This window comes from Varanus komodoensis, unplaced genomic scaffold (assembly GCF_004798865.1).
Source record: "Varanus komodoensis strain SLA01 unplaced genomic scaffold, ASM479886v1 scaffold40, whole genome shotgun sequence".
Classification (NCBI taxonomy): domain Eukaryota; kingdom Metazoa; phylum Chordata; class Lepidosauria; order Squamata; family Varanidae; genus Varanus; species Varanus komodoensis.
This window is the reverse complement of record NW_025335942.1, coordinates 2,750,096-2,761,718: the sequence shown is the minus strand read 5'-3', so window position 1 is coordinate 2,761,718 and position 11,623 is coordinate 2,750,096. Positions and strand designations below refer to the sequence as shown.

At 48.2% G+C, this 11,623-nt stretch overlaps 2 protein-coding genes across 2 annotated transcripts in view; one reads left to right on the top strand and one right to left on the bottom strand.

Annotated features, from left to right (window-relative positions):
* GALNT12 (polypeptide N-acetylgalactosaminyltransferase 12) overlaps positions 1–5,411 on the bottom strand; it is a 40,511-nt gene extending 35,100 nt beyond the window's left edge. The window contains exon 1 of the mRNA XM_044442819.1: positions 5,211–5,411. Coding sequence (XP_044298754.1) covers positions 5,211–5,411 — 201 coding nt within the window. The remainder of the gene's footprint in view (positions 1–5,210) is intronic.
* A 337-nt stretch (positions 5,412–5,748) lies between these two features.
* The window catches only part of ANKS6 (ankyrin repeat and sterile alpha motif domain containing 6), a 30,329-nt gene continuing 24,454 nt past the window's right edge, over positions 5,749–11,623 (top strand). Inside the window, exons 1-2 of the mRNA XM_044442960.1 lie at positions 5,749–6,101; positions 8,569–9,065. Coding sequence (XP_044298895.1) covers positions 5,749–6,101; positions 8,569–9,065 — 850 coding nt within the window. The remainder of the gene's footprint in view (positions 6,102–8,568; positions 9,066–11,623) is intronic.

Below are 11,623 nucleotides of genomic sequence, written 5' to 3'. Positions count from 1 at the left end.
TAGCAGCCCCAGCGCGCCCAGGCCCGCCAGCAGCGCCGCCGCCGCCACCGCGTTGCCGCCGCCGCCGCGCGGCCCCCGCGCTCGCCGGCCCCGCCGCATCCCACCACAGCCGCCCGGGACGGGACGGGACGGGACGGCAGGGCAAGGCCGGGCAGGCAAGGCCGGGCGGGGCGGGGCGGCAATAAAGGGCCTCGGGCGGACCGGGCAGGGGAGGCCCGCCCAGGCCGCCGCGCCTGGTTGGATCGCGGAAGTGCCTGGCGGCCTGCGGCAGGGCGGCGGCCGGACGCCGGGTGTCCTCGAAGGGGAGCAGCCGGCGCGGTGCCCGCTCGGCCCCCGCGGCCCAGACGAGGCGAGTCCCCGAAGAAGGCCGGCGGGGCGGGAAATGGAGCGAGGGGGCCCTCCTCTCCCCGCGCCCCTTCCGCGGGTGACACGTGCGGGGGCTGTTGCCACCGTTCTTACATATAAATATAAATACAAAAATTAATATGTCCTTTGTATCTCCGGAGGTGCCTGCAAAGGTGTTCCATGCTGTCGCGGTCACCGGTTATTTTACCCCCCAGGAAGAAATCGCAGTGAAAAATAGTTCATTTCAAACAAGGGATGGTAACATGCAGGGTGTTGACAGTTTGAAATAAACAGGGTTTATTGTATGTATTGTCCTGATGTGTATGCTGGATGGTGGATGATAAGCTGCAACGTGTGGAGAAATGAAAGGGTATCCGTTAGGCAAAAAGATGTACTTTATCTTACTATCCTATTGCACATCAATAATTTTAAGCTATTCAGACTGCCATGCTTCCTGCAGAAAGCAGTAATGAACCCGAACCCTTGATGAAACTGAAAGAAGGAGGGGCAAAAGCAAGATTGCAGTTGAACATTAAGGAAACATCACAACTATAAAATAATTTGAATACAGTTATGCAATTTGAATGTCAACAATGAAGAAATGTTTTACATGCCTTGGAGACTTCGACAAAGAAATTACAAGATGATTCAAACTTAGAAGTGCGGCAATTAAGGAACTAGAAAAAATCATCAAACGTAGGAACATTTCACTGGCAACCAAGGTCCAGATTGTATTCCCAATTACAATGTGAATACTGGCCAGTGAAAGATATTGACAGAGAACAAAATTGAGGCATTTGAAAATGGTGCCTTGTGAATACCCTGGACTGACAAAAAGGCAAACTAGTCAAGCCAGAATATACCCTAGAAGCAAGAATGGCAAAACTGACCCTGTCATATTTTAGGCATACCATAATATCTTGAGGTTATCATTTTGAGCTGCCCAAAACTTAGTCTGGAGTTCATACTCTTAGGTCTCTGTAGATGCCATCCATCCTGGGGGTAATCACACATCCATGTGTCTCGCACAAAAAGTGGTTTTGACAGAAGTACTGTTTATCTTGATGGGAGATTTCCCTAATCATGGCAATGTATGATATGTGACAGTCCAAAGTTTATTTTGGGATGTAGGGGGATATAAACTTCTACATCCATATTTATTAGCTGACTTCTATTTCAAACTTTCATATAAATAAACAACTGGGAATTGGTAGCCAAGCACAGCATCAATGCATTGATACCGATGGAATGACATGCCTCTGGGACTACAGGTCAATATGGGAAAATGAAATTTCCTGCAGCTCCAAAAACCACAAGGTGTTGTATTAACTGACTTGTTTTTCAGCTCCTACGTATTTTAAGAAGTTATTATACTTTATTTGTAGAATGTTTATGCTACTTGGTTAAAAAGGCTCCCAGAATGCTTTACATATAATCAAACAAGGTTATTTCTGCCTATAGGTTTATAATCTGAAAAGACACAACACAAGGAAAAAGGGAATGGGGGGGGGAAAAGGGGGGGGGGATACTCTGTTTAACAAGGCTGGGCCTGTGCTTTCTCAACTCAGCTGGGTGGAATGGCTGCTGCTGGCCACAATTAAGGGGCAGGAGCCTTTATAAAGGCTGCCCTTTCAGTAGGGCTGGCATTGCTCTCCCTCTCCTGTCCCTAACTAAATACCCATTATTATATCATCATCCCAGAACTTCCACTGATGTCTTGCTCTTCTCCATTGATGAGGTGAAAATCTGTCACTTGTATCTTTGGTTTAGCTTGTTCTTGTTGTCATTATACTATTAACAGTATGACCTCCTCAAAAAAAAAAAAAAAAAAAAAAAAACCCATTGCAATATGCTCTTGCATTCAGTGCAGCCAGCCATGCCCTTTTACAGAATATTCCATTCCACTCTGCACCCGCCATCCCATCAGCATTCCATTCCCAGTGAGCGTGTTCGGCCTTTATCTGGCCATTTTAAGAATTCCACCCCTAAATTTTCTAAACTGCTTCATATGTCTACAAATCAAAGCTCCCCAAACCCATGGATATTACCCTCTTGTGTGTGGGTGGTACTTACTGCCTTGGCTACTTAAGGAGAGACACTTATTTTTAGTTTACTGTTAGCATAGAATTATTTAATGATAGAAACCAGGGATGGAGAACCTTCAGAACTCCTATGGCCAGTTCCTTTGTTTGGGAGCCAGCTTCATTCTCCTTGGCTTTTCCCCCACTCTGTGTCTTGGGCTCATTAGATCTCAGTCTGCCATCTGGGGCAGCAGAGAAGTCATTACCATCTTCTATGTGATAGCATAGAATTTGAGGAGTGCCATCATGGTATTTGAAGTTTGCTATCATGTTTCACGTTAGTTTTCTCTTCTTCACTGTAAACACATTCAGTTCCTTCAAGTTGTTTTTCACAGGGCCCATTTTCCACACTGCGAAACATCTTTGTAGCTCTCCTCTGAACCTGCTCCAATTTGTGCATATTCATAAAAGTGCAACACACAGAACTAGATCTGTTATTCCAGAAGACTTCTGACTAGTACAGAATATAGCTGAGCTATCATTTCCAGTCACTTGGAAACTACAGTTCCATTAACGGAGCCTAAAATTACACTGGCCTTTTTCGCAGCTACATCACAGTGTGGTGCGGTGACAGCCGCTAGCAGATGGAGAGTACACGAATCAATGGGAGAGTTGCTCTATCAGTGATTATCTATGATAGCTAAATAAAACCTCCATTTGCAGAGGCGGCATACCACTGAGCACCAAATGCTGAGGAGCAGCAACAGGGATTTCATCTGTATGCCTTGCCTTAAGTCTCTCTTAAGTGTTGTATGAGAGCAACCACCTGTTAGGTCTTTTCATCCATTCTAGGTCCAGGGCGTATAGTCAAGTGCGTATAGTCAAGGCTATGGTTTTCCCAGTTGCAATATATGACTGTGAAAGCTGGACCATAAGGAAGGCTGAGCGCCAAAGGATTGAGGCCTTTGAATTGTGGTGCTGGAGGAGACTCCTGCGAGACCGCAAGGCGATCAAACCGGTCAGTCCTAGAGGAGATCAACCCTGACTGCTCTTTAGAAGGCCAGATACTGAAGATGGAACTCAAATACTTTGGCTACCTAATGAGAAGGAAGGACTCCCTGGAGAAGAGCCTAAGGCTGGGAACAATAGATGGCAAAAGAAGGAGGGGACGGCAGAGGATGAGGTGGCTAGATGGAGTCCCTGAAGCAGTTGGCGTGAGCTTAGGTGGACTCCAGGGGATGGTGGAGGACAGGAAGGCCTGGAGGAATGTTGTCCATGGGGTCGCAATGTGTCAGACACAACTTCGCGACTAACAACAACAGGCCCAGGGCAGCCAAAATGCTGCATCTTTCCCATTTGGTTATTATCCAGAAGACTCTTAGGTGCTTGATGAAGTAATGGGCAGCATCCAATGTGACTGATAATGTCTATTATGTTGCCTGAACTTGACATCCCCACTTTCTTGCCCAAAGATATCCTTCATTCATAATCCTCAATGTAGGACCATGTAGTGTAGGCAGAATGTTTTGCAACATTTCACACAAATGTTTGGGAGAAAAGGAAGCGAGACGTCTTGCACCAAACAACACTGCTTTCATGAGTTCAGTAATACATTACATATTGCCATTGGTGCATGCCCACAGAATTTGAGATGAATTCTGATGGGAACTGTTTCTCCCCTCTCTCGACCTTCCGCAAACTCCATGTAAAAACAGCTTGTTTTCCAAATGTGGTTTGGTTCTGTCTTCACTGACCTGGAGAAACCTCCTTTCCATCCCCTCCAAAACAGGTCTGGTGATATCTGTTTGCATCAGGCAAGGTACTTCTAAGTGAGAAAATAGCTTCATGACAGTACAAGTCTTGGCTCAGTTTGAAAGTAGTTATCTTTAAAAAAAAAAACACCCCCCCCCCCACAATTGGCCATTTATCTATCTTTCTCTTCGTTTCTTAATAAACTTGAATTAGAGCTCTGCAATCCTGTTCATTTGCCTGCTTGCATTGCACTCGAATTCCTTCAGGAGGAGAGAACAAGAACAACAGGTTGGATGGGGTGCCGCCACACCGGCTGGACAAGCCTCACCTTCCATGTCCTCAGGCATCCCACGACTCTGCAGGTCTGGCTCAGAGTGATGAAATGCCTGTGGCAGTCATCACAGGACAGCTCTCAGCTGGTTCTTTGAGACAGGTGGATGGGTGTACCTGCATCACCAACCGGGGGCTTTTTTTCTTGCTTGCTTTGCCAGGGGAAGGGGAACCATATTGCTGCCCAATGGGTAAACAGATACACTTAGCAGGCACCAAGTCATCTCAACACCCCTAAACCTTTTGTGAGAAAAGGCTGCCAACTTCTACTCAAATGCAGAGCATGTTAAATCCCCTCAAAATATAGAAATCTATACATTAGGCTACTAATAGTTGCAGGAAAGCTGCTCCCCTAACAGAATGACTGGCTATGAGAGCTTAGGAGTATAACTACGTGGAAGACTTGTGCTGGATTGCTGGTCATGTAAACCCCTAACAGTATAGTGCAAAAGATATTTCCTCGAAATAAGGCAGTGATCTGTAGGATTTACTTCCTGGGATTTATTTCTATTTGCTTTTTCCTTCAAGGCAGCTTGCATAATCCCCCCCCTCTGAAAAACATCTTCACAACAACCCTGCAAGGGAGGTTAGGCTAAGAGCCAGCCAAGTTATGCAGCGAGCTTTGCGGCCAAGCCGGGCCTGGAACCTGCCTTCCCCGAGTCCCAGCTCAGCCCCCTCACCACTACACTGCACTGGTTCCCTGGTGCGTTTATAATCCTCGGCACACTTTCCAGGAAAGGTGTAATCCCATTCGACGGTTACACAAAGCTTGCGCTGCCAGTCCCTTCGGCAGGCCGATGGGGTTTGCCGCAGGAAGCAGATTCCGAGGGTCATGTAAAGGCAGCCCATTGCTCTGAAGCGGACTGCTGCTGTTTCCTCGGCTCGTGGGCTCTTCCGCTGTAGCTGCCAAGACGGCTCGGCTGGCCCTGGGTGCCAGGCAGCTCGGCGGGGCCGGGGACGCATTTTCTGCCCCGTCTGCGGTCTCCCTTCCGCAGGACCGCCCCGGGGGGACGGGGGTGAAGCCCTGCAGGGGCAGAAGGCACGAAGCGCGCCGCTTTCGGGGGAAGCTGCCCCGCTGCTGGCTGTGCGCGTGGGACGCGGCGAGGCGGGAGCGCGCGGGGTGCCCCTTCCCACGTTAACCGGAACCCCCGAAGCCGGCCCGTTCCAGCACCTCCTCGCAGGCCGTCGCAGCCCTCCCCTCCCGAGCGCAGGGAAAGTGGCGCTCCGGCCGGGTCCCGCCTTTCTCCTCTCCCGCGGGCGGAGCGAGAGCAGAGGCGGCCGGCGGAGCGTCGGGGCGCCCATGGGGGAGTGCGGGGTGCCCGCGGGGGTCCAGCTGCTGCTCCGCGCCTGCGAGCAGGGCGACTGCGAGAGCGCGCGGCGGCTGCTGGGGCCGCCGGCGGCCGCGGAGGAGGAGGCGGCGGCCGGGGCGGCGGAGTCCGGCAGCTGCGCGCCGGCCGGGGCCGGGGTCGGGGCCGCGGCGGACGCCCCTCCCGGCTCGGTGCCCGTGGACGGCACGGACGAGGCGGGCAACACGGGGCTGCAGTTTGCGGCGGCCGGCGGGCACGAGGAGCTGGTGGGCTTCCTGCTCCGCCGGGGGGCCTCGGTGCAGAGCCGGAACCACTGCGGCTGGAGCCCGCTGATGCAAGCGGCCAGGTGCGTGCGGGGGGCCGGAGCAGGCGGGCAGCGGCGCGGCGGGGCCGGGCCCGCGCAGGGCGGGAGGAGCGGCGAGCGGGGCCGCCGGGGACCGCGGCGCGCGCCCCGCTGCCCTCGCCGGACGCCCTGAACCTCGCGTTGCCGAACAGCGCCGCCCGCCGGCGGAGACCGTGGTGCTCGGCCCCGCCTCTCGCGTGTAGTCGCTCGGCGGAAGGGTTAGGACCGACGCGGTTGGGTTGGCGCAGTGTCAAAGCAGGGAAAGCAGCGAGGGTTACGTGTGGATGGCTGCAGGGGGGGCGGGGGCGAGGGCGAGACCAGCGCCGGGAGGGCAAGGCTGCCTCTAGCACCAGGCATGGTGCGCCCATGTCCGCCGCTCGCTGGGGAACTTGGGCGCTGGGTACTGAAGCCCTCCGTGTGCCCTTCCTATTCCAGGCAGCTGGCTGGCTTGACCGAGCAGAGTCCTGGAGTGGGTGGACCCCGGGTTTGAAGCAGCCTGGCTCTTATGCTCTTACGAGTTACACGCAAACCGTATGCATAGATTATTCGAAACATTTTAGATGCCTCTAAAAAACCATGAAACACTGCTCCTTTCAGGAGTGCATCCAAAATTGCCCTTTTTAGCTAAAAGGTAGCGAGTAGACACGGCAAACACGTTCGAACAGACGCAACGGGTCAAGTAAACGATACAATCGGTGCAACCCATGGGTGTATACGTGGATGCAACCCACGTGTTTCAGTGTGAGTTTCCGTTACTTAAGCATAAGGGAGGGGATATTTAAATCTCAGCATGGGTGGGCAAAGAGAGGTCCTGAATCCTTTCCCGGGCTGCCCTTTCCCTCTTAAAGTACCTATTGCAAGCCATTTTTCTCTCAGCAGAGTTTCCAGGAGTCCTGCCAGTGATAATACCAGTGAACGGGAAGTGACTCTGGGGAGAAAGCACAAGCACAGAAGATTCAGTACTCTGTCCACACTGTGCTTTAATGCTGCTGTTCTCTGGATGGGCTCCGAATTAAACATGGCAAGCCTTAGCAGCACATAGGCAGTGATGCGAAATGCCTTGTTTGTCCCCGACAGCCCAAACCAGCTATAATTCCGTGTTGAATGTACTGTTGGTTCCAAACTATATGGAATAGACCCTGGGTACTGATAGGAGTACAAGCTTACTTGAAATGTGATCAACTTGAGCTACAGCGCATTGTTAGAGAGGGGCCATTTTTAATATTTTGCATTCCTTATTGCAATTGCAAACATCAGAAGCGAACCAGCCACAAGCAGTGTTGCCCCCTTTACGACAAGCTTGCTTCTGTGCCTAGGTAGCAGCCTGGAACACAGGCGCAGCTCAGATGTACCTGCCCCAGTAACATTTCACTTGGTAATGATGGAGCCCGGCTGCGGGGCACACAACTGTGACTTGTGTGAGCAAGGCAAAGGTCTTGATGTCCTTGCACATATATACCAAGTTCACCATGCACATTTTCTGTGAACTTTTCACTCTTCAAACGTAATGCGCAAGGACGCTTCACAACCCATCCCATCCATGAGGGGGTTTGCTGCTTTTATTCTTTTAACTCTTATTTATTTATTTAGAAAATTTCTAAGCTGCCCCATTTGCCGAAGCCTCGGGGCGGCTCACAAAACATGAATTAAAATATAATACATTAAAAATTAAAAATATAAAACGAATTAACAATATAAAATAAGTTGCCCTGGCCAAAGAATAAAATAAGCAAATAATATTAGCAATTAAAATGACGTTTGAATAAAAAGGTCTTCGCCTGGCGCCAAAAAACAAATATACACTTTGTATTTAAGGGCAGTGTGGTGTGGTCGTTGGAGGGTTGGATTGGTGAACCAGGAGAGCCAGGTTCTAGACCCTACTCAGTCATGAAGTGACTTTGGATCACTGATGCATTTTCAGCCTAACCTACCTCGCAGGGCTGTTGTGAGGATAAGATGGAGCTATGTAAGCTGCCTTGGAATCCTCACAGGATGGAAAAAAGCAGGATGTGAATGGAATGGAATGGAATAATAATGTTTGCAATAGAGGCAAATAAAAAATTGTGGATGCTCCTATCCCGTGCAGTTTGTGCCTTGGGAATCTTTACAACAACCATGCAGGCAGGATAGAGCTATTATTCCTATATTACAAATTCTCAGACTTTTCTTGGGACCAGGTAACGTGCAATGCGTGACAGAAGCTTTGAATTATATATAATTCTTCCTCCACTTAGATGTTCCAGAACAAATGTTAAAAAAACATTTTCTATGTGTGGGCTGAAGCTGAGAGACAGTGGTTTATCTGACTTCACAGTCAGGCTGAGATTTGAACTGCCCACAGTGCATTCTCTGACTGCTATGTTACACTCCTTTTCTAAATTGTTAAGGCAACAAATAAATAAAAAGAGGACTTTTCTTTTATCCAAGTTGATATCATGACTTTCTCTTCTCATATTTTTTCCAACCAAAGGTTTGGACATCTAAATGTGGCTCGCATCTTGCTGGAAAACGGTGCTGACCTTCATGCACAGAGTAAATTGGGAGCCAGTGTCCTCACCGTGGCCTCTCGGGGAGGCCATATCAGTGTGGTCAAGTTGCTGCTGGAGTCTGGAGCAAACGTAGACAATTACGACCCCCTGAGTGCTAGCCTGGACAACAGTAAGGAGGAACTGCCAGCCATCACGCCCCTCATGGCAGCTGTCCAGCACGGGCACGAAGCAGTGGTCCACCTTCTGCTAGACTGGGGTGCTGATTGTAATTACACGGTGAAGCCCATGGGCTGGACTCCCCTGATGCTGGCTGCCGTCAGCGGACGAGTGAGTCTGGCCCAGCAGCTTATGAACAAAGGAGCCTGCCCGGATCATCTGAACATGCTGCACAAAACGCCATATGAAATAGCTGTGGACATCAAGCATGAAGATATGAAAAACTATCTGGCACCTTTAACAACAGTTAGACCCCAGACAGGTATGGAGTTTTCCCCTCTGTTTTAACTTGAGTTATGGATTTCCAAATAATTATTTTCTTGACTTTGGAAATCCTTGCATGAAGGAAGGAAGGAAGGAAGGAAGGAAGGAAGGAAGGAAGGAAGGAAAGAGACAGACAGACAGACAGACAGACAGAGGGTGTCCTTTGCAGGATTGATGACTGACAATAAAAATGGGCCAGCTAGGCTTTGTCCCAGAAGTCAGGCCCAGCCAAAGTGGCAGAGGAGAGGAGATAGAGAGCGTGCTTGGTTATACAGAGAAGGACCCAAACTGCTGACTGGCAATTGGAAGGGTAATCTTGGAGGGACGCCACTATTCTTGGCTCAGTGTCTCAGAAACCATGGGCCCACTTTGGTAGGACTTTCAAGTGTACTCCAGAACTATTCCTGAAAGAATGAAAGAAAAAATCTTCTGCTTGCCAGCAAAATTTCTCCAAATAACATATTTCAGTCTTTTAACATATTCAATTATTGACAAACCTCCAATTAAAAAATAGTGTTCTATCAGAGACTAACTGACTGTATTAATTATAATAAATATGGAGTAGAACAAAAGTACAATCAGTTTAACAAAACCCAAGCAAATTACACATTTGTAGCCAATGGTTTTAGCAGATTATTTCAAAACACTGCTGCTCCTGGCTCTATGCCTGTTTCTCCTAGTTTTTGTTCTTTTGTTGGACTTATCCTTTTGGGTTTATTGTGTTTCCCAGTTCCTTCTGAAGCACTGCCTTTCTCAGGTCCTGGCTCTCATTTCCCAGGCCTCCTTGCTTCCCTCAGCCTGCTTCATCCTCCCACCCTTGACTTCCACTCACCCGGGCGCGTGCATTTTCCTTTCCACTTTCCTAAGCCCAACCATATTCAGGGTCCAAGTGGCTCAGCCAAGATTTGAGCAAGACAATGCGTCAGAGGAATCTGGGGAAATCCTGACAGTAACAAATTCCTTAACTATAAAATACTACATTTATTTATGTTACTGCTACACTTTTATCTCACCCTTCTTTAATAAAACAATAAGTCAACCCAAATGTTCAGGATAGGCTAGAATATTCTTTCCCTACCCATCCTTTCTGTTCAAAACAATCTTGTAGAAAACTTTTTGCACTCCTGCAGGCCAAGCCTAAGCATATTAACTTAAAAATAAGTTTATCCAGTGAAGTTTATTCTTTTGTGATTGTGCATAGCATTGTAGCTTTACATTAATTAGAGCAAGATGTTGCTTTGCAAAACTGTGGTGGTAAAACATTGCTATAGATGTTAAAAATAGCAAAAGCTTTCTGAGGTGCTCCAGTGCCAAGCAGCCGTCCATCCTTTGTATCCTCCAAGAAATAATTTCAACAGTTAAATAATGTTTATAAAGATCAGGAAAAGGTTCTTTGACTCAGCTGACAAATTGGGACATTTAAACAAACTAGTATTCACCCCCCCCCCCACTGAATGCGTAATTTGTAATTTTTTGAACTTTTTTCCCCAAGGAAGATTCAGCAATCACTTGCAAATGTGGTAGAAAATTAGAAATCAGCACAAATGTAGTAATGTAAATTCTAAAAAAGCAAAACAGAAGAGACAACTTATAATAGTTAGGTCTAGATCATGGTATTCTAGTTAGGTAATAGGTCTACATGCTTCTAGAAAGGTATATAGATGAGTGGTAAAGAAAACAAACCAAGGGGCAGGCCTATTGGGGTGGAAGACCTTCCTGAAAAATATTTCAGTAACTCGTTGCCATAGGACCTTTGTTTTGTATTTTTTGCTACATTTTATTGTTGTTTTTAATGTGTGACTGGTTTTTACTATGTTTTAATTGTGTTTTTATCTTGCGCTTGTGAGCTGCCCAGAGGTGCTGTGGCACAATTGGACAGCATACAAATATTTTAAATAAATAAATACTGCTAGGCCGCTGGTACTGATGGATAGAGCTGTATCTGCAAAACCCATGGAGAAGTCCTGTTTCCCCTAAGTTAGCCTGGTGTCCTGGGGTGCAGGAAAGGACAGTGCCCCATCACCAGTGTTAAAATAAAATAGTCTGCCTGACCCGTGGTCCTCAGCGGGGGGACAGCATCTCTGCGCTTCGTCTCTGTCAGCAAAATCTCTTTGGCCAGCCTTGTTGACTTCCACAAATAGAACAAGACGTTTATTCTGCTGAGTGGGTCTTGACTATTGAACTGTTGCTGCTGTCTTTCCTGCCCTCTTAAGACAATTTATACATGATGAACAATCAACGAGATAGATCTTTTCCAGAAATAGAAATAATCACAGTTTTGGTGCTTACAGACCAGCTTTATGAAGGGGCTTAATCGCTGGCTGTAATGGAGGGGGCAGCTCTGTTTGAGGATCTGCAATGCTGTCTCGTACACAAAAGGGCGCATGAAAATGCTTTTCAGGATGGGGGGGCAGGTCCATTTCAGGGTCCCGTCCCCCCCATTTGCAAAGCATCGCTGGATTAGAATGACTGGGCATCATCTCTTAGAGCTCACTATAGTCATTGCTGGATTTCAATCATTTACTTCTACCTCAAGTTTTTGCTTTTATTCTATTT